Below are 17,814 nucleotides of genomic sequence, written 5' to 3'. Positions count from 1 at the left end.
CAGGGCCCTTTTGTCCACATGGCCTCCATTCTGGCTTCCATGCTGGGCAAAGTCATGGTCAGATTTGCAGGTTCTGCTGAGGTAAGTGCCACTGAGCCGCCCCATCCCAAAGCAGACAAAAGGGGATAATGCGCTGATAATGCACACATAGAATCATAGAATCATAGAGTTGGAAGAGACCACAAGGGCCATCAAGTCCAACCCCCTGCCAAGCAGGAAACACCATCAGAGCACTCCTGACATATGGTTGTCAAGCCTCTGCTTAAAGACCTCCAAAGTAGGAGACTCCACCACACTCCTTGGCAGCAAATTCCACTGTCGAACAGCTCTTACTGTCAGGAAGTTCTTCCTAATGTTTAGGTGGAATCTTCTTTCTTGTAGTCTGGATCCATTGCTCCGTGTCCGCTTCTCTGGAGCAGCAGAAAACAACCTTTCTCCCTCCTCTATGTGACATCCTTTTATATCTTTGAACATGGCTATCCTATCACCCCTTAACCTCCTCTTCTCCAGGCTAAACATGCCCAGCTCCCTTAGCCGTTCCTCATAAGGCATCGTTTCCAGGCCTTTGACCATTTTGGTTGCCCTCCTCTGGACACGTTCCAGTTGGTCAGTGTCCTTCTTGAACTGTGGTGCCCAGAACTGGACACAGTACTCCAGGTGAGGTCTGACCAGAGCAGAATACAGTGGTACTATTACTTCCCTTGATGGAACAACACAATACGGCGCGGGCGTCCAGTAGGGCCCCTTTTCCTGAGATTGTGACGATAGGTAGGAGGTTGCCAGGAGGGATAGCCCAGGAGGAATTGGTCGGGATTTGGCAGAGTGGAAAGGAACCCCAAGATTTGGAATAGGAAATAAGGAAAGGAAATAAGAAGATTCCACCTAAACATGAGGAAGAACTTCCTGACAGTAAGAGCTGTTCGACAGTGGAATTTGCTGCCAAGGAGTGTGGTGGAGTCTCCTCTTTTGGAGGTCTTTAAGCAGAGGCTTGACAACCATATGTCAGGAGTGCTCTGATGGTGTTTCCTGCTTGGCAGGCTGTTGGACTCGATGGCCCTTGTGGTCTCTTCCAACTCTAGGATTCTATGAGATTCTATAGCATTGTATGGTTGGAAGGGACCTATGGGTCATCTAGTCCAACCCCCGAAAATCCAGGAATCTCAGCTAAAGCCTCCAGGAAAGATGGCCACCAAGTCTCTGCTTTATTTTATTTTTTTATTTTTTTATTCAAAATTAAAACAAAACATATTATCCAGAAACATATCATCCTTATTCCCCCCCATTTTCCCTCCCTCCCTCCCCCCCACCCTCCCACACAACCCCACCCCACCCCCCACCCTGGCTTCCCTCTCTTCCAGTCTTTGATTTCTCTGAGAATGCAGTTTTCGGCATGTTGCATAGATCCTCAAACTATTTAGCTGATTCTTATCAATAAAAAGTTTGTGAATGTTTAAAAAAAAAAAAATGTTTAATCACATCAGTTAACAAACACGGATACATATGCTATAACGTTATTGCTTCAGTTAAATAAGTTGTTTAAATTGTTATAAAGAAAATGATTATTTTTCTCCTTCCGATAAAGTACAGCAGAAACGTTGTCCAAATAGAAACAGTTAACTTCACAATAATTTCATCGTTATCTGTCTATGTATTTCCAAACAGTATAACCAAATACTAAGTAAATTTTTGTATATAACTGTAAAAACTACTCTGAGAATTTACTATTCCTAAAATGAAACCTTCATCTGGTTGTAAATACTAAGATTATACCAGCAATAATTTTATAATTAAGTGCTTTAAAGTGATTTAAATTTGTTGTTAGCTGCCCTGAGCCCGGTTTTTGAACTGGGAAGGGCGGGGTATAAATAAAAATCTATTATTATTATTATTATTATTATTATTATTATTATTATTATTAGAACGAGTCTTTCTGTAGGAAAAAAGTTACAGATAGGTAGCCATGTTGGTCTGCCATAGTCAAAATAAAAAATTCCTTCCAGTAGCACCTTAAAGACCAACTAAGTTAGTTCTTGGTATGAGCTTTCGTGTGCATGCACACTTCTTCAGATACACTGAAACAGAAGTTGCCAGATCCTTCTATATAGTGAGAAGGTGGGGAGGGTGCCAACAGTGTCCTTCAGCTCTCTATATTGGACAAACAGGCCAAACCTTACGCCAAAGAATAAACGGACATAAATCTGACATCAAGAATCACAAAACAGAGAAACCAGTAGGAGAACACTTCAATCTCCCAGGACATTCTATACAAGATCTCAAAGTAGCTGTTTTACTACAAAGGAATTTCAGAAATAGACTGGAAAGAGAAGCTGCTGAATTGCAACTCATTACCAAACTTAAAACCATGGAGAGACCTGGTCTGAACAAAGACATTGGATTCTTATCCCATTATACATGACTAAGCCATTTCTCACCTTCTCACCCCTTGCCTTTTCCTGTAAGACCTATTACAGTCGTTAAGAGTCGTCAACAGGCTCATCTCAGCTATCTGGCAATCTCCCATTCCCACCACCCTTCTGAGTAATACCCCTCTCCACCTTCTCACTATATAGAAGGATCTGGCAACTTCTGTTTCAGTGTATCTGAAGAAGTGTGCATGCACACGAAAGCTCATACCAAGAACTAACTTAGTTGGTCTTTAAGGTGCTACTGGAAGGAATTTTTTATTTTGTAGGAAAAAAGAGAGATTTAAATCAGGTCTTACTAACTAGTGATTTAAATCGTGATCTAAATCGTGGTTTGCACGGCACCTCACATCCTCCGTTGCTTCTCTGCAGAACCCGGGGCGCAAATATGAGCTGCTGGTGGCTGGGACGGCTGCAGGAGTCGCTTGCTGTTTCGTGGCTCCCGTGGGAGGTAACTAAGGGCATTACTCAATAAACACCCAAGACGTAACCGGCTGTACTTTTGAATAAATAAGGTATACTATTCACTGTATCAAATTGTAGATTTCAATGGAAGTCTCATAAAGCTCAACGAAGACCCAGTGGATCTGTTCGTTCTCTAATCAGTTCATGCATACGGTCCGTGACCTGTATAAGTGTCTATTCCTAGACTCCATCAGTAGAATAGGATCTAGGTAATGCAAATAAATACAATATCGTAATCTCACACATTTTTACAGCAAAATTAATATAAAAAACCATAAACAACTGTACATACCATATGTAATATTACAGGATAGTAGATCTTATAGCATAGTAGTGATTGCAGTAAGCAGCGACTGTTACAAAGCAAGATTATATGGACGAACACAATAAATAGATTTCCGCTGAAATCTACAGTTTGATGCAATGAATAGTATACCTTATTTATTCAAAAGTACAGCCAGTTACGTCTTGTATATTAATGGACTGGTTGCGTGGCAACATGGGCAAATGGCTTCAGATACCTATGAGGTCCATAAATTACCATATAGCATATGTTGTTGTTGTTTAGTCATGTCCGACTCTTCGCCTGCTCACCTGCTCCTTAAAATATCCCTGGTTTGCTCCTTTCTATATATAGCAGTACCTCGGGTTAAGTACTTAATTCGTTCTGGAGGTCCGTACTTAACCTGAAGCTGTTCTTAACCTGAAGCACCACTTTAGCTAATGGGGCCTCCTGCTGCCGCCGCACGATTTCTGTTCTCATCCTGAAGCAAAGTTCTTAACCTGAAGCACTATTTCTGGGTTAGCGGAGTGTCTAACCTGAAGCGCATGTAACCCGAGGTACCACTGTATAGGGTGCCTACATTCTGCATGGACTACTTGCGTGGCAACATGGGCAAATGGCTTGAGATACCTATGAGGTCCATAAATTACCATATAGCATATATTCAACCCAAAAAACAGTGACAAATTGTTGTTGACAAAGGACAGCTGGACATAGAAAGGGCCCCATTACCTTCAGTAGCTCAGGGCCTCATCGAACCTAATGTGATGGCCTGGGAATCCGATTCTGAGGCTGAACCGGAGGAACTCCAGCCTGCACAGGAGTCCCCACCTCCAGGGCCAGCTGAGCTGGGGCAGGGCCTTGACTCTGAAGTGCGTGCACCTGTGCCAGATCCTCAGGAGCAGGCACCAGGTGAATCTACTCTGGCTCCGGAGGGGATTTAGGACACATTGCCTACAGGTACGCCTCTCCCAGCCCTGTCAGGGGAAGGTGAGCCTCCCCCTGGGTCCAGTAACCCTCCAGCCTCTCCTGAGCTGCAGAGGCTCAGGGCAGAGAGGCGGAGGGAACTGGTTTCTCCCAGGAGGAGTGCTCGCCTTAAGGCCAGGAGAGGCGGGTCTCCTGGGGGCCAGGACCGCCCCTGGCCTCAGAGAAGATAAAGGCCAGTCAGCCCGGTCCCAGGTTGCGGGAGCAACGTCATTGAAGAGCTGTTTCAGCCAGCACCCAGACCTGTTCCTCCAGAGTTCCCGTCCTTGCCCGGCTCCTCGCTTCGGACCCTGCCTCGCCCGTGGAGGACAGTCTACAGACCTGCGACCCAGGTCCTGGACCTCACCCCATGGTAATCTCCCCCTGGGACCAGCACACCTAAATCCATAGCTGTCAACTTACAGATTTGAAAATAAGGGACCAGCAGCCTCGAAAATAAGGGATCAGCAGCCAAAATAAGGGCTTTTAGTCAACCAGCAGCCAAAGGAAGCCTCAAGCGGTGGTTCCCACAGCGCAGCAACCCGGCAAAGGGGATGCAGCAAGGAAAACCACCGTCCCCTCTCTGCTGGGAAGCGCTGAGCAAAGGCGAGTCCCCAGGCAACGCAGCCGATTTGATTGGCACAAGGCATGCAAGCTCCACCCCCCAGTCGTTCCCAGACTCCTTATTGGGTGAGCAACGCAGCCAAGCAACACAGCTGGAGCCTCCCTCCTCCCTGGCCGGCAGGGAGGGAGGGAGAGGAGCTGCTTCCTTTGAAACCCGGAAAATTTAAGGGACATCATCCATAAGGGACAGCAGCGGGACGCGGCGCTGGGATAAGGGAGTTTCCCGCCAAATAAGGGACGGTTGACAGCTATGCCTAAATCCGGCCCCGCATCCCACCCCCCCTTTTCACAATAGCTCTCTCTCCCCGCAGGAGTGCTGTTTGGGGTGGAGGCCACGGGCACCCACTTTGCCGTCCGCGATTACTGGCGGGGATTCTTCGCTGCGACCTGCGCGGCCCTCACTTTCCGCTTGCTAGCTGTGCTCAACAACACAAGAGGTAAATGTGGAAGACATGGCGGGAGGCGAAAGGAGGGAGAGTCAATTTTGGGGGGGGCGTGTTCCTGATGGGGTAATGTGCCTTTAACAGCTGTATGTTGTTGCCAATGGAGTGAAATCAAATCACTGCATTAAGAGTGACCTCCCAAGGCAATAACATATTATTATTATTATTATTATTATTATTATTATTATTATTATTATTATTAATACTGCAAATCTGGAAGATGTGTGTACAGCTACTAACCAAACGAAAAACAACAAAGCCAGCGGACCTGATGGGATACCTGCCAAAGTCTTCAAAGTGGTAGAAAAAAGACAGTCAAGGAACCAAGAAATTACACACAAAAAATTAAATACTGTGAAAATCCCTGAAATGAGAAGTAATCGACTAGATATATTATCTTATAAAAATAAACCAAATAATAAAAATCAAAATGTTTAAGGCGAAAAATGAGGAAAACCTAGAATTGTACAAAGCCTTAACGGGACGCCGGCTACAAACCTCGTTTCACTGAACTATTCAGTTTCCTCAGAAGGAAATAGGAAAATCATAAACCTTAAATGACCAAAATTCAAAAAAGGGGGTAAAAACTCCCAAAAATTCTGAAGTGTTATAATCCTAGCTCAACCTAGGTGAAGCAAAGCGCAGTAATAAAGGATTCAAAGGTACAGTTTCTAATACTAAGTTTACAAAAAAGGTTTGAAAACCTAAATGGCAAGTTTTAGACACAGCCTAACAAGTCTTCAAAGTGGGCAGAATTGAACTTCACAAGCTCATCGGAAAAATCTGGGAGAGAGGGGAGATCCCAGCAGAATTTAGGGGTGCCAAAATTATCAATCTCTTTTTTAAAAGGTGATAGAACGGATTGCGGAAACTATCAAGACATCAGAGGTGTCTCTGGAAAAATTTTACACATCACTTGGGAAGAGAGGCGAACTAATATCAGTGTACTGGAAGAAGCAAAGATCACCAGTGTCAAAGCAGTGATTCTTCAACATCCACTTCGTTGGACTGGTCATGTTGTGCGATGCCCGATGATCGTCTTCCAAAGCAACTACTTTATTCTGAACTTAAAAATAGAAAGTGTAATGCTGGTGGTCAACAAAGGAGGTTTAAAGACTGTCTCAAGGCAAATCTTTAAAAATGGAGTATAAACACTGACAACTGGGAAACACTGGCCTGCGAGCGCTCCAGTTGGAGAACAGCCTTTGCCAAAGGTGTTGTGGGCTTTGAAGACACTCGAACTCAGGACACAAGGGAGAAGCGTGCTAAGAGGAAGGCACGCTTGGCAAATCCACGCCGTGATCAACTCCCGCTGATTCTTCCCCACTGTGGAAGGACGTGTGGGTCTAGAATTGGCCTCCACAGTCACTTACGGACTCGCTGTTAAGACCGTGTTCATGGAAGACAATCTTACTCAGCTACAAGTGATCGCCAAAAAGAAGATATAAAGAAACGTTGAGGTGTAGACATGTATGAAGCAATCCAGAAGTTTACATATGAGGAGGTGGCAAAGGAGATTCAGTATGGGAAAAACGCAGAATAATAATAATAATAATAATATTAGCCAGTGAGACTTCCTGCAAAGATTCGCAGAGCTTGCTGCCTCCCCATGTAGGATGCCAGTGAATGCGCCATTCCCGGCTTAATCCCGAAAGTCTGCCAAGGGAAGAGTGTTTTCATTGGTCTCTGCCATGAGAGCACAGGCAGTTGGGGGAGCCACCACTCTGGAGCCACCACCGACAAGGCCCCGCTTTTGGTTGGAGCTGCTTGGCTCTTGCTTCTTGAATTTCCTCACCTGTCCACAACTGGGTTAGAGGTGCTGGCAGGGGCTGTTGGGTGGGAAACCGAGGCCCATTTTAACCACTGGCTGTCCACCCTCTTCTCTCCCCAACCCGATACCCTCCAGAAACCGTGGCCATTCTGTTCCAGACCAGTTGGCGCGTTGAGTTCCCCTACGACCTCCCGGAACTTCTCTCCTATGCCATCTTGGGGTGAGTACCAGAATATCGAGAATGTACATAGTAAAAGTATAACGATACTAAATGGTGTTTGTGGTGTGTTTCTGTTGCGTATGGTGTGTATTGTCTAAGGTAAATTGTTGCATAACAAAGGTTATATTTAAAAAAGGAAATTGAGTGGACGTCGCTAGGTTTTGCCTCTGCTTCCCCCCACCCCGGACACCTGGGTCCCTTGTGTTTCTGCTTCCCTCCCCCAGAGTCCTCTGTGGCGGCATCTCCTGCCTCTTCCTCTTCTGCCACCGGAACATTCTCGACCTTCTCCAGAACCGGCTGAGAATCAAACGTTTTATGGCGAACAAGTAAGGCTCTCCCCACACCCTCGCCCCGAATCCTTGTTTGCTGTTTGGGGCGGAGAGGGGTGGGTGGGCGAAGTCAGAGAAGAGGAAAGCCTTGCGCTGCGCAGAACGGTTCGGAGCTCAAGGAGTGGGGAGAAAACTTCATTCCTCCCCTATAGGACATAGGAAAAGGGCTCCCCCAGTATTACACTTTTCGGCAACCAGGGGGTGGAGTTTTGTGGGGTCAGAAGAAGCACGGCTGAGGAAGTGGGTGTTCGTTTCCAAGGTTGTTCCGAAGGATCAACACTGTACCTATGTACAGAAACTGGGTTTGCACCGAGATTGCACTGACACGCTGCCCAGTGGTGTTCACAGAAAGGGGGAGGATGTTAGTTTCTGTTTTGCCACTGTGCAGCTGCTTGGAGTCACAGGACTCTGTTTACATTCCAGACACATTCCATAGTGTTGGAAGTCTCATGGGAGACGAGAGACGGATGTGACGTTACTGGTTTCCTGTTCCATTGTTCCTTTCTTGTTCAGTTACTCTCTGCTTTCATAGAGAGAGGAAGTATTTCTGAGAGCCAGTGTGATGTAGTGGTTAAGAGCGGTGGACTCGTAATCTGGGGAACCGGGTTCGCTTCTCCGCTCCTCCACCTGCAGCTGCTGGGTGACCTTGGGCCAGTCACACTTCTCTGAAGTCTCTCAGCCCCACTCACCTCACAGTGTGTTTGTTGTGGGGCAGGAAGGGAAAGGAGAGTGTTAGCCACTTTGAGACTCCTTAAAGGGAGTGAAAGGCGGGATATCAAATCCAAACTCTTCTTCTTCTTCTATTTTTCTTTGCTGTCTGCATAGGAGATAATAAAATTCTTTAGCCATGTAGCTCATACTACAGTGGTACCTTGGGTTACATACACTTCAGGTTACATACGCTTCAGGTTACAGACTCCGCTAGCCCCGAAATAGTGCTTCAGGTTAAGAACTTTGCTTCAGGGTGAGAACAGAAATCGTGCTCTGGCGGCGTGGCAACAGCAGGAGGCCCCATTAGCTAAAGTGGTGCTTCAGGTTAAGAACGGTTTCAGCTTAAGTACAGACCTCCGAAATAAATTAAGTACTTAACCGAGGTACCACTGTATCTCATCCTTCTGCATGCTGCTGGAAACTCTGTTGAATGGCGGAACGTGGCTTGGAGCCTCATCAAAGGCTCAGGTCGTTAATTATTCGTCGGGAGGGTGATTCCGAAAGATGAACTTTATCAGCTTGGCCGAGCGGAGATCCAGACAGTGGGGTCAGGGAAACTGGCGTAATATACAGTTAAATGTTCTGGAAAGGGGTCAGTTTGGATGGTATCGGTGGGTCCCTTCCAGGCCTGTGGTTCTGTATGCAGTGAGATTTAGCATCTATTAGAAGAAGCTGCTAAACCGATCAAACCAGGTTTTCTTTCTGCAAGATACAGTCGTACCTCCCGTTACAGAATCTTCAGGTTGCGTTTTTTCGGGTTACGGACGCCGCAAAACCCGGAAAGGGTTACTTCCAGGTTTCGGCGGTTGCAGAACCACCAAATCGCAACCAGCACGTGCGCAGACGCGGGGCTGCAGGCTGCGAACGCCGCGGGTTGTGAATGTGCCTCCCGCATGGATCACATTTGCAACCCGAGCGTCAACTGTACTTAAGGTAAAGGTAAAGGGACCCCTGACCATTAGGTCCAGTCGTGGCCGACTCTGGGGTTGCAGCGCTCATCTCGCTTTACTGGCCGAGGGAGCCGGCGTACAGCTTCCGGGTCATGTGGCCAGCAGGACTAAGCCGCTTCTGGCAAACCAGAGCAGCGCACGGAAACGCCGTTTACCTTCCTGCCGGAGTGGTACCTACTTATCTACTTGCACTGGTGTGCTTTCGAACTGCTAGGTTGGCAGGAGCAGGGGCCGAGCAATGGGAGCTCACCCCGTCACGGGGATTCAAACCGCCGACCTTCTGATCGGCAAGTCCTAGGCTCTGTGGTTTAACCCACAGCGCCACCAAATATCTTAAAGACCTTCATTCCAAGGAAACGGAACTCTGAGTCTGTATTGGGACCCCTGGAGTCTCTCACCACTCAGAGATGGGGAGAGGGGAGTTCACACTAGGGATCACAGCCATCTGCATATATATATATTTCCTGGGGGATGGGTGGGCAGCATAAAACACTGAAAGGGGGAGCAGGCAGAATTTGGATTCTGGGAAATTCAGGGCTGGTAAAAGAAAATCCTTCAAGCAGCACGTGGTAGTCTGCGGAACTCTCTGCCACAAGAGACAGTGAATACCAGTTATTTGAAACCACAGTGGCTCTTGTGTTCAACTCCTGCTTGCTGGGTTTGGCCACTGTGAAAACAGGATGCTGGACCTACAGTTTAATATTAAAAAAAACCAAGAACAGTGCCTCTGTTAATAGATTCCTGCATTGCAATGGGGTCAGACTAGATGAGTCTTGTGGTTCCTTCTAGGTCTACAGTTCTATGTACATTTCCCCTCATATCCCATGCTCTACAAATTCTAGATGTTTAAAACGAAAGCAGAGAATCTGGAGATAATGGGTTATTTGGGGGTGCCTCCTTCACCCTTTTAATGTCTGGTGTTTTATTATATTTTTAATATTTTGTTGGAAGCTGCCCAGAGTGGCTGGGGAAACCCAACCACCAGATGAGTGGAGTATTAATAATAATAATAATAATAATAATAATAATAATAATAATTATTATTATTATTATTATTATTATTATTATTATTATTCCTCTGTGGACCCCCTTGCCCCCCCCCAAAGACAACATCTAAACAAAACCAACCCACACAGTGTCTCTTCTCTCTGCAGCAAAATTTTGTACGCTGGGTTCGTCTCCCTGCTGCTATCGAGTATCACATTCCCCCATGGTTCGGGGCAGTATATTGGCTCAAAAGTAAGTGTGCAAACTCTTGGGACAGAGGGATTGTACCCTCCCCTCTTTGTTCAGCTGTCTGGTTTTATTTTATTATTTTTATTAGAGTTATCTAAGAATTATAATAAAAGGAACTCAAAGCAGTTCGGAAGATTGAAATGCAAGATTAAAAGCACAATGTTGTTGATGTTGAGTCATTTAGTCGTGTCCGCCTCTTCGTGACCCCCTGGACCAGAGCACGCCAGGCACTGCTGTCTTCCACTGCCTCCCGCAGTTTGGTCAAACTCATGCTGGTAGCTTCAAGAACACCGTCCCACCATCTCGTCCTCCGTCCTCCCCTTCTCCTTGCGCCCTCCACCTTTCCCAACATCAGGGTCTTTTCCAGGGAGCCTTCTCTTCTCATGAGGTGGCCAAAGTCTTGGAGCCTCAGCTTCAGGATCTGTCCTCCCAGTGAGCACTCAGGGCTGATTTCCTTCAGAATGGAGAGGTTGGATCTTCTTGCAGTTCATGGGACTCTCAAGAGTCTCCTCCAGCACCAGAATTCAAAAGCATCCATTCTTCAGCCATCAGCCTTCTTTATGGTCCAGCTCTCACCTCCATACATCACTACTGGGAAAACCAGAGCTTTTACTATATGGACCTTTGTTGGCAAGGTGATGTCTCTGCTTTTTAAGATGCTGTCTAGGTTTGCCATTGCCTTTCTCCCAAGAAGCAGGCGTCTTTTAATCTCGTGGCTGCTGTCACCATCTGCGGTGATCATGGAGCCCAAGAAAGTAAAATCTCTCACTGCCTCCATTTCTTCCCCTTCTATTTGCCAGGAGGTGATGGGACCAGTGGCCATGATCTTCCTTTTTTTTATGTTGAGCTTCAGATCATATTTTGCGCTCTCCTCTTTCACCCTCATTCAAAGGTTCTTGAATTAAAAGCACAATAGTAATAACCAATTGAGGGTTGGGGGACTAGATTAGTGTTTGCGGTTCCAGTTCTCAGCGCCTTTTGGATGACGCCCTTCCAGCCATCTTTGAAATTCCCTGCCTATTGACACAAGGGAAGAGCCTCAACTGTGCTCTTTTCGGTGCCTGCTAACAACACCTTGGAAGGGTTTTTCAATCATTGGAGGCTTTCTAAGCAGGCGCTGGTCAGGGATTCTTCAGCCGCGACTCCTTCATTGCAGGGGGTCAGTCTGGATGACCCTTGGGAACCCCTCTGCACCGAGTTTTCTGCTCTTCTGCCTTGGCGAAGATTAGACGTCAAATCAAAGTTTTTGATTTGAGTTTCTACTGAAATGAGGCTGCATTTTAATGTTGTATTTTAATCTTGTTTTTAAGTCGTATTTTAATCAATCGTTTTATACCTTGTGTTAGCCGCCCTGAGCCCGGTCTTGGCTGGGGAGGGCGGGGTATAAATAAAATGATTATTCAGCTGCAAGAATTCTCATTGCAAAGTATTGGAAGACACAAGATCTACCCACTTTGGAAGAATGGCAGATGAAGGTGATAGACTATATGGAATTGGCAGAAATGACTGGCAGAATCCGGGACCAGGAAGAAGAGTCGTTGGAAGAAGATTGGAAGAAATTTAAAGATTATTTACAGAAATATTGTAAAATTAATGAATGTTAGAATGATGTTGGATAGAAATTAAGTGGTTTCTAGCTGTAATGCTTTAAGAGAATATGAAAAAAAGGCTTAAAAATGGGTAAAAGCTTAATGGTAAGGATTTGCTGAACTAATAAATTTAAGTGGAATACAAAAAAGGGAGATATGAGGAGGTCCGGGGAAATAAGCTTAAGGAAAATAAGAAACGGAAAATTAATGTGTTTTTAACTGTTTTTCTTTTGTATTTTTCTTTTTCTTTTTCCATTTTTATTGTAATATGTTAAAAAATCTTAATAAATAGCTTATAAAAAAACAAAATAAAATTATTATTATTATTATTATTATTATTATTATTATTATTATTATTTATTTTTCCTTTCTCAAGCTCTCCATGAAGCAACTTCTGGAGACCTTCTTCAACAACCTGACCTGGGGCCTGGAGGAGGCCACCCTGGGCAGCAACAGCACCCGCCCGCCCCCCAACCAGACCCACGATTTCAGCTGGCTCCAGTGGACCCACCCAGCTCTCTCCTCCCTAGAGATGCTCTCCTTCTTTCTCATTGCTAAGGTGGGGGTCTTGCCTGGGGGTGGCAGGAGGGGGTGGACTGTGGGGGTGGGGAGCTGGCCCCCTTGGCAGAATCCCCTTTGCACATGCCATTCTGGAAGGGGGTTTTCGCCTACGAACACTTAAGCTGTGGGGAATGTGTGCGTGCCAGTGTTAAATTATTGTTACAGCGTCGTGAGGGGTCAGTTTGGATGATATCCAGGTGTCCCTTATAGCCCTGTGAGTCTGTATTAAGGACCAGTGGCAGGTTTCAGGCCGTGTGGGCAGTTCCTACGCGTAGGGCACCAAGCTGGGGTAAATAATAATAATAATAACAATAATAATAATACCTATATTTATATGGGTACCTACTAAGATGATAGGGACACGGGTGGCGCTGTTGGTTAAACCATAGAGCCTAGGGCTTGCCGATCAGAAGGTCAGCGGTTCGAATCCTGGCGATGGGGTGAGCTCCCGTTGCTCAGTCCCTGCTCCTGCCAACCTAGCAGTTCGAAAGCACATCAAAGTGCAAGTAGATAAATAGGTACCGCTCCAGCGGGAAGGTAAACGGCGTTTCCGTGCGCTGCTCTGGTTTGCCAGAAGCGGCTTAGTCATGCTGGCCACATGACCCAGAAGCTGTACGCCGGCTCCCTCGGCCAATAAAGTGAGATGAGCGCCGCAACCCCAGAGTCGGCCACGACTGGACCTAACGGTCAGGGGTTCCTTTACCTTTACCTTACTGAGAAGATCCATACAAAAGCAACCATACCAAAAGGAATTACTGCGAATGTAAAAAAATATTGGGGGGGAGGAGAGCCAATTTTTGTGCTAACTCAGGGGGACATATTACCAAAGTCCACCTCTGCAAGGATGCTTAATATAAGGTTACCAGACATCCCCGTTTCCCAGGGACAGTCCCCAGATTTACAAATCAGTCCCCATACAAAACCCATTGAAGTTGTCCCTGGATTCATTGGGGGGGGGGGGGAATCTGGTAACCTTAATATTAAGGACAGGGTGGTCCATTCCATGGCCTGCATGCGGCCCACCAGAACCCTTTCGGTGGCCCTCGGCAACGTTCAAGAAAAAAAACTTAAAGCCTTAACAAATTACCTTTTGTGTCATGCGTGGTTAATGAAAGCGCACGCATTTGTCCGTGCGTTAAATTTGTTTATTAATAAATCGATTGCGTGTTAAGTCGTATATACCGTATTTTTTGCTCTATAAGACTCACCAGACCACAAGACGCACCTACTTTTTGGAGGATGAAAACAAGAAAAAAAATATTCTGAATCTCAGAAGCCAGAACAGCAAGAGGGATCTCTGCGCAGTGAAAGCAGCAATCCCTCTTGCCGTTCTGGCTTCTGGGATAGCCGCGCAGCCTGCATTCGCCCCATAAGACGCACACACATTTCCCCTTACTTTTAAGGAGGGAAAAAGTGAGTCTTATAGAGCAAAAAATACGGTATTTCGTTAAATCTATTAATTGTGTGTTCAGGTGTATATATTAAATAAAATCCGTCAATTGTGTGTATTGCACAGTATGAAAAACACAGCAAACGCTTTAATTTCCGATATGGAAATTTAACTCGAGGTGTGGCCCGCGGGTTCTGTGTTCAAGGATTCCCGCGCTCCGCTCAGTACAAAACATAGCTATCAACTTTCCCCTTTTCTTGCGAGGAATCCTATTCGGAATAATGCAATTTCCCTTAAAAAAAGGGAAACGTTGACAGCTATGGTGCAAAACGTTGTGCCGCCCTGACCTAGTGGAAGAGGCCGCCGAACCGTTCAGACCAAGATAACAAACGGCCTTAGCTGGCCCGTTTTGTACTGCCATTTACATGTCCAAAGAGGTGGCTCTGTTGCCATGGAGACCTGGAGGTCTTTAAGCAGAGGCTTGACAGCCATATGTCAGGAGTGCTCTGATGGTGTTTCCTGCTTGGCAGGGGGTTGGACTCAATGGCCCTTGTGGTCTCTTCCAATTCTATGATTCTATGATTCTATGAGACAAATGGGTGAGTCTTTTCCTAACCCACCTGGCTGAAGGCCACGTTGTGATGCAGAGCTTTGCGGCTGATGATGGACACAATCCCAGGTGTGCCTTCCTTCCTGATGCAGCAACTCAGACCTCACTCTTCCTCCTTGACCAGCTCCCTCCTTCCTTGCCCAAACATCGCTCTGATGACCCTCTCACTGCTGCCCCCTCTTCCTCAACAGTTCTTCATGGTGCTTTTGGCTACGACCATGATCATCCCAGCGGGATTTTTCCTCCCTGTCTTCGTTTATGGTAAGAACTTCAGCCACCGCCCCTTGCCGCAGAGGTCAGGTGGTACCCGGTGAAAAAAAAATCTTGTTAACCCCCCCCACATTGATATATATATATATATTGCCTGCAAAAATTGTTATAGTTTAGTTGTTTAGTCGTGTCCGCCTCTTCGTGACCCCCTGGGCCAGAGCACGCCAGGCCCTCCTGTCTTCCACTGCCTCCCGCAATTTGGTCAAACTCATGCTGGTAGCTTTGAAAACACTGTCCAACCATCTTGTCCTCTGTTGTCCTCTTCTCCTTGTGCCCTCCATCTTTCCCAACATCAGGGTCTTTTCCAGGGAGTCTTCTCTTCTCCTGAGGTGGCCAAAGTCTTGGAGCCTCAGCTTCAGGATCTGTCCTTCCAGTGAGCACTCAGGGCTGATTTCCTTCAGAATGGAGAGGTTTGATCTTCTTGCAGTCCATGGGACTCTCAAGAGTCTCCTCCAGCACCAGAATTCAAAAGCATCCATTCTTCGGCGACCAGCCTTCTTTATAGTCCAGCTCTCACTTCCATACATCACTAAAATAGTTTTATGCTATTTCATATTTTCTTAGAAAGGAATGTGGATTATGGGCCTCTGATAACAAGGAGGCTGCTGTGGACAAAATACTTAAATCTACAGGATGGATTGTGTTTCGGCTCCACTGAATTGAAATTTCAGCCTTCACGACATATGAAAACGGCCAAGTACAGTGGATGCGCGGGTTGCAATTCAGTGCCTCTGCACATGCGCAAAGCGTGATTTGGTGTTTCAGCGCATGCACGACCGCCGAAACCCGGAAGTAACCCATTCCGGTACTTTCAGGTTTTGGCAGTCCGTAACCTGAAAAAACACAACCTGAAGCGTCTGTAACCTGAGGTATGACTTTAAACAGTTATTTTTGTGGAGGAGGGTCAAGATATTAACCGATATGTATGAAATTTCTGATGTAGCTATACAGTCATACCTCAGGTTAAAGTCGCTTTAGGTTGAGCGTTTTCAGGTTTCCTTCTGCGGTGACCCGGAAGTAACGGAACGGGTTACTTCCGGGTTTCGCCTCTTGCGCATGCACAGATGCTCAAAATGACGTCACACGCATGTGCAGAAGCGGCGAATTGCGACCCGTGCACGCGCAGAGGCACAGACACGGGGTGCGTTCTGTTCAGGATGCGAACGGGGCTCCGGAACGGATCCTGTTCGCATCCAGAGGTACCACTGTATAATCCCTAGTGTCGTAAGATAAGATCTTTGGAGCAGGCAATTTTTTAAAAAAAGTTTTTTATGAACCACCCTAGTAGGGCAGTAATTGTTCCTTTTTGACACCCCCCTCCGTGATGGAAACCAGGGCGGAGCATCCTCCTTCCTACGCCCCTGCCTCCCCGATCCCTTACCAGGGAACCCAGGCGTCCGGGCTGGAGAGCTGAGACCCCTTTGGCCTAATGGCCTCCGCTATGTTCCAGCAGTGATCCTGTCCGCCTCTTCTGCCAACAGGAGCTGCCCTCGGCCGACTGTATGGCGAAGTCATGGCCAAGATTTTCCCGGACGGCATCGTCTCCGAAGGGATCCACATGCGGATCGTGCCCGCTGGCTACGCCCTGGCAGGTGAGGCTCCACCTGCTCACCCACCGGCCCGTTCTGTCCTCTGCCAAGCTAGTGGCGGGCAGTTCCGCCGGCCGCACGCTAAGAAATGTCTCCCCCTTGCAGGCGCAGCGGCGTACTCCGGGGCCGTGACCCAGACCCTCTCGACTGCCCTGCTGACCTTTGAGCTGACCGGCCAGATGTCCCACATCCTGCCGGTCTTGGTGGCTGTGCTGAGCGCCAACGCCATCAGCCAGCGCTCGCAGCCTTCCTTCTTCGATGGCATCATCAGCGTCAAGAAGCTGCCTTTCCTGCCCAAGCTGGCTGTGGGCAAGAGTGGGTAAGGACAGAAATAGACCATGCTGGATCAGACCAGCATTCTAGTCCATGTGAGAGTCTGGAGGCGGTTGGAGGATGGATGGCGGCTAACAGATCGAGGTGGAATCCTGACAAGACAGAAGGACTGTTTTGGGGGGACAGGAGGCGGGCAGGTGTGGAGGACTCCCTGGTCCTGAATGGGGCAACTGCGTCCCTGAAGGACCAGGTGCGCAGCCTGGGAGTCGTTTTGGACTCACCGCTGTCCATGGAGGCGCAGGTCAGTTCTGTGTCCAGGGCAGCTGTCTGCCAGCTCCATCTGGTACGCAGGATGAGACCTTCCCTGCCCGCAGACTGTCTGGCCAGAGTGGCGCATGCTCTGGTTATCTCCCGCTTGGACTACTGCAATGCGCTCTACGTGGGGCTACCTTTGAAGGTGACCCGGAAACTACAACTAATCCAGAATGCGGCAGCCAGACTGGGACTGGGAACGGCCGCCAAGACCACATAACACCGGTCTTGAAAGACCCACATTGGCTCCCAGTACGTTTCCGAGCACAATTCACAAGTGTTGGTGTTGATCTTTCAAGCCCTAAACGGCCTCGGTCCAGTATACCTGAAGGAGCGTCTCCACCCCCATCGTTCAGCCCGGACACTGAGGTCCAGCTCCGAGGGCCTTCTGGCGGTTCCCTCATTGCAAGAAGTGAGGTTACAGGGAACCAGGCAGAGGGCCTTCTCGGTGGTGGCGCCCGCCCTGTGGAACTCCCTCCCATTAGATGTGAAGGAAATAAGCAGCTATCTTATCTTTAAGACACATCTGAAGGCAGCCCTGTTTAGGGAAGTTTATAATATTTAATGCTGTATTATTTTTTAACACTTGATTGGGAGCCGCCCAGAGTGGCTGGGGAAACTCAGCCAGATGGACAGGGTATAAATAAATTATTATTATTATTATTATTATTATTATTATTATTATTATTATTATTATCCCAGTGGCCAACCAGATGCCCATTATGGGAAGCCCGTGATCAGGATTCGAACTCGCGCAGCCTTCTCCCTTCTTACGGTTTTCAGCAACAGGCATTCTGAAGTC

The 17,814-nt window shown here is 47.2% G+C and overlaps 1 protein-coding gene across 2 annotated transcripts in view; it reads left to right on the top strand.

The window, feature by feature from the left end:
* The window catches only part of LOC309517933 (chloride channel protein ClC-Kb-like), a 38,548-nt gene that overhangs the window by 8,937 nt on the left and 11,797 nt on the right, over nucleotides 1-17,814 (top strand). The window contains exons 5-14 of one of the 2 annotated variants that reach the window (XM_082197597.1): nucleotides 4-81; nucleotides 2,796-2,874; nucleotides 5,070-5,195; nucleotides 7,108-7,192; nucleotides 7,417-7,518; nucleotides 10,337-10,421; nucleotides 12,384-12,566; nucleotides 14,760-14,829; nucleotides 16,320-16,430; nucleotides 16,533-16,746. In XM_082197597.1, the coding sequence (XP_082053723.1) occupies nucleotides 4-81; nucleotides 2,796-2,874; nucleotides 5,070-5,195; nucleotides 7,108-7,192; nucleotides 7,417-7,518; nucleotides 10,337-10,421; nucleotides 12,384-12,566; nucleotides 14,760-14,829; nucleotides 16,320-16,430; nucleotides 16,533-16,746 (1,133 nt within the window). The remainder of the gene's footprint in view (nucleotides 1-3; nucleotides 82-2,795; nucleotides 2,875-5,069; nucleotides 5,196-7,107; nucleotides 7,193-7,416; nucleotides 7,519-10,336; nucleotides 10,422-12,383; nucleotides 12,567-14,759; nucleotides 14,830-16,319; nucleotides 16,431-16,532; nucleotides 16,747-17,814) is intronic. The other variant, XM_082197598.1, reaches the window with a different exon arrangement.

This window comes from Podarcis vaucheri, assembly GCF_965113315.1.
Source record: "Podarcis vaucheri genome assembly, chromosome: 13".
NCBI classification, from domain to species: domain Eukaryota; kingdom Metazoa; phylum Chordata; class Lepidosauria; order Squamata; family Lacertidae; genus Podarcis; species Podarcis vaucheri.
This window is presented reverse-complemented; position numbering and strand designations above follow the sequence as displayed.